The 1,626-nt window shown below is 45.3% G+C and overlaps 1 protein-coding gene across 1 annotated transcript in view; it reads right to left on the bottom strand.

The window, feature by feature from the left end:
• Positions 1–1,626, bottom strand: part of RUNX2 (runt-related transcription factor 2) — a gene marked incomplete at its 5' end in the record, with an annotated part of 81,818 nt that overhangs the window by 197 nt on the left and 79,995 nt on the right. Inside the window, one exon of the mRNA XM_010135487.1 lies at positions 8–399. Coding sequence (XP_010133789.1) covers positions 8–399 — 392 coding nt within the window. The remainder of the gene's footprint in view (positions 1–7; positions 400–1,626) is intronic.

Below are 1,626 nucleotides of genomic sequence, written 5' to 3'. Positions count from 1 at the left end.
CCTCCACACCTTCACGCTGGTTAGGCAATTTAGTGTTTAACAGCTTGCTGCCGTTGTACGTGGTGTTGCACGGTGGAAGCATCCTGGAGGGGGAGCGGTCCCCTCCCGGCACCATGGGGAACTGGTATGATCCTGACGAAGTGCCATAGTAGAGATATGGAGTGCTGCTGGTCTGGAAAGGTCCACTTTGGTTTTGGGAAGAGCCGGGGTAGGGTGGTGGTAGGTAGGTGTGGTAGTGAGTGGTTGCGGACATACCCAGTGACATGCCTGAGGTGACTGGCGGTGTATAGGTAAAGGTGGCTGGATAGTGCATTCGTGGGTTGGAGAAGCGGCTCTCAGTGAGGGATGAAATGCTTGTGAACTGCCTGGGATCTGAAAATGGGCCCAGCTCTGAAGCACCTAAAAAATTATAACAAAAGATGGGGGAAAACAATTCTGTAAATACCATTTTTTGTATCAAGTGATGACAGAATTCTACTTTTCTAAGAAAACCCACTTCTTTTGGCCCCCAAGAGAACAGCAGACCATATCAAATAATACATTGCAAGGAATAGAGTCATACACCTGTCTTCTACAAGCGCTGGGCCAAACTCATCCCTGGTCTAACTCCACCGATGCCAATGGAGGGAGCGGCATTGCCAACCTGAGGCGTTCAAAGGTCACAAGTCAGGCTGGAGAAAAAAAAAAATCTCAAAAATCTAGAGATTGAAAAAAAAAGCCAAAAATAGAAACGTAGATTTGGAGTTCACTTGTCTTCTGCCTTCTAAGCTTTGAGAGTTGCGTGTCTCTGGGTTTTTGCTATAGCCTTTTGAGAAACTCAGGTCTGGTTGCACATGAAAGCTGAGATTCCCACCTCAGCACAAGCCATCAGGAGCTGGGGTTTCAAGAAAAGCAGAAATTACCATGCAACTTGTAATAAATCTACAAGAGTTGGCAACACCGAGTTAGTTGCAACCACTGACACCAGGGGAGTTACACCGGGGGTGACTAAGCCCCACTTCTTGCCTTAAATCAATTTCTGTACCTGAGGATCTGTTCAGGTCTCCCATATGACTGAAAAATATTATTTTTTTGTCGCATCTGGAGGATGGGCAAAGTCACTGAGCTGATAACAAAGATGCAAATCTTACTTTTCAGTGCAGTCGATGGAAAATTACAAGCCCAACACTCTTTTTGCCGTTAAAAAAGTTGTTTTCATATTGTAGCTTGTGCAGTCTGGTTGAAAAAAAGACCACATGCTTTATGGCTACTGAGAACGTCTGGATGGTTATGTTGTGAATTGGAGTCTAACGCAAAACAGGGATGGGTAGACTCATTTTGCCTAATTTCTAATCCCACATCAAACACCCAAAGTTTTGGAGCAGAACTGGAAAGCAAACATTAGTACCTTGGTGATCTGCTTAGGAGACTGTGGGATGGTCAGGAGCAGAAGAAAAAGATGGTGAAAGCTTGTGTGGAGAGCCAGAAAAGTGGAAAACAAAGAGGGTGTGGGAAAAGGGACAGGGGCGAAGAGAAAAAGCCTAATGAAGACGAACAGTGCAAGAGGGAGGGAAATGCATTGGCCAGTATGCAGCAGATGCATATATAAATTTTTAGAGAGAGAGAGATATGGAAAGAGGGGGGTAT

The sequence above is a fragment of the Buceros rhinoceros genome, unplaced genomic scaffold (assembly GCF_000710305.1).
Source record: "Buceros rhinoceros silvestris isolate BGI_N320 unplaced genomic scaffold, ASM71030v1 scaffold11614, whole genome shotgun sequence".
In the NCBI taxonomy this organism is placed as follows: domain Eukaryota; kingdom Metazoa; phylum Chordata; class Aves; order Bucerotiformes; family Bucerotidae; genus Buceros; species Buceros rhinoceros.
Note: the sequence above shows the minus strand (reverse complement) of the source record. Positions and strands in the feature narration are given on the sequence as shown.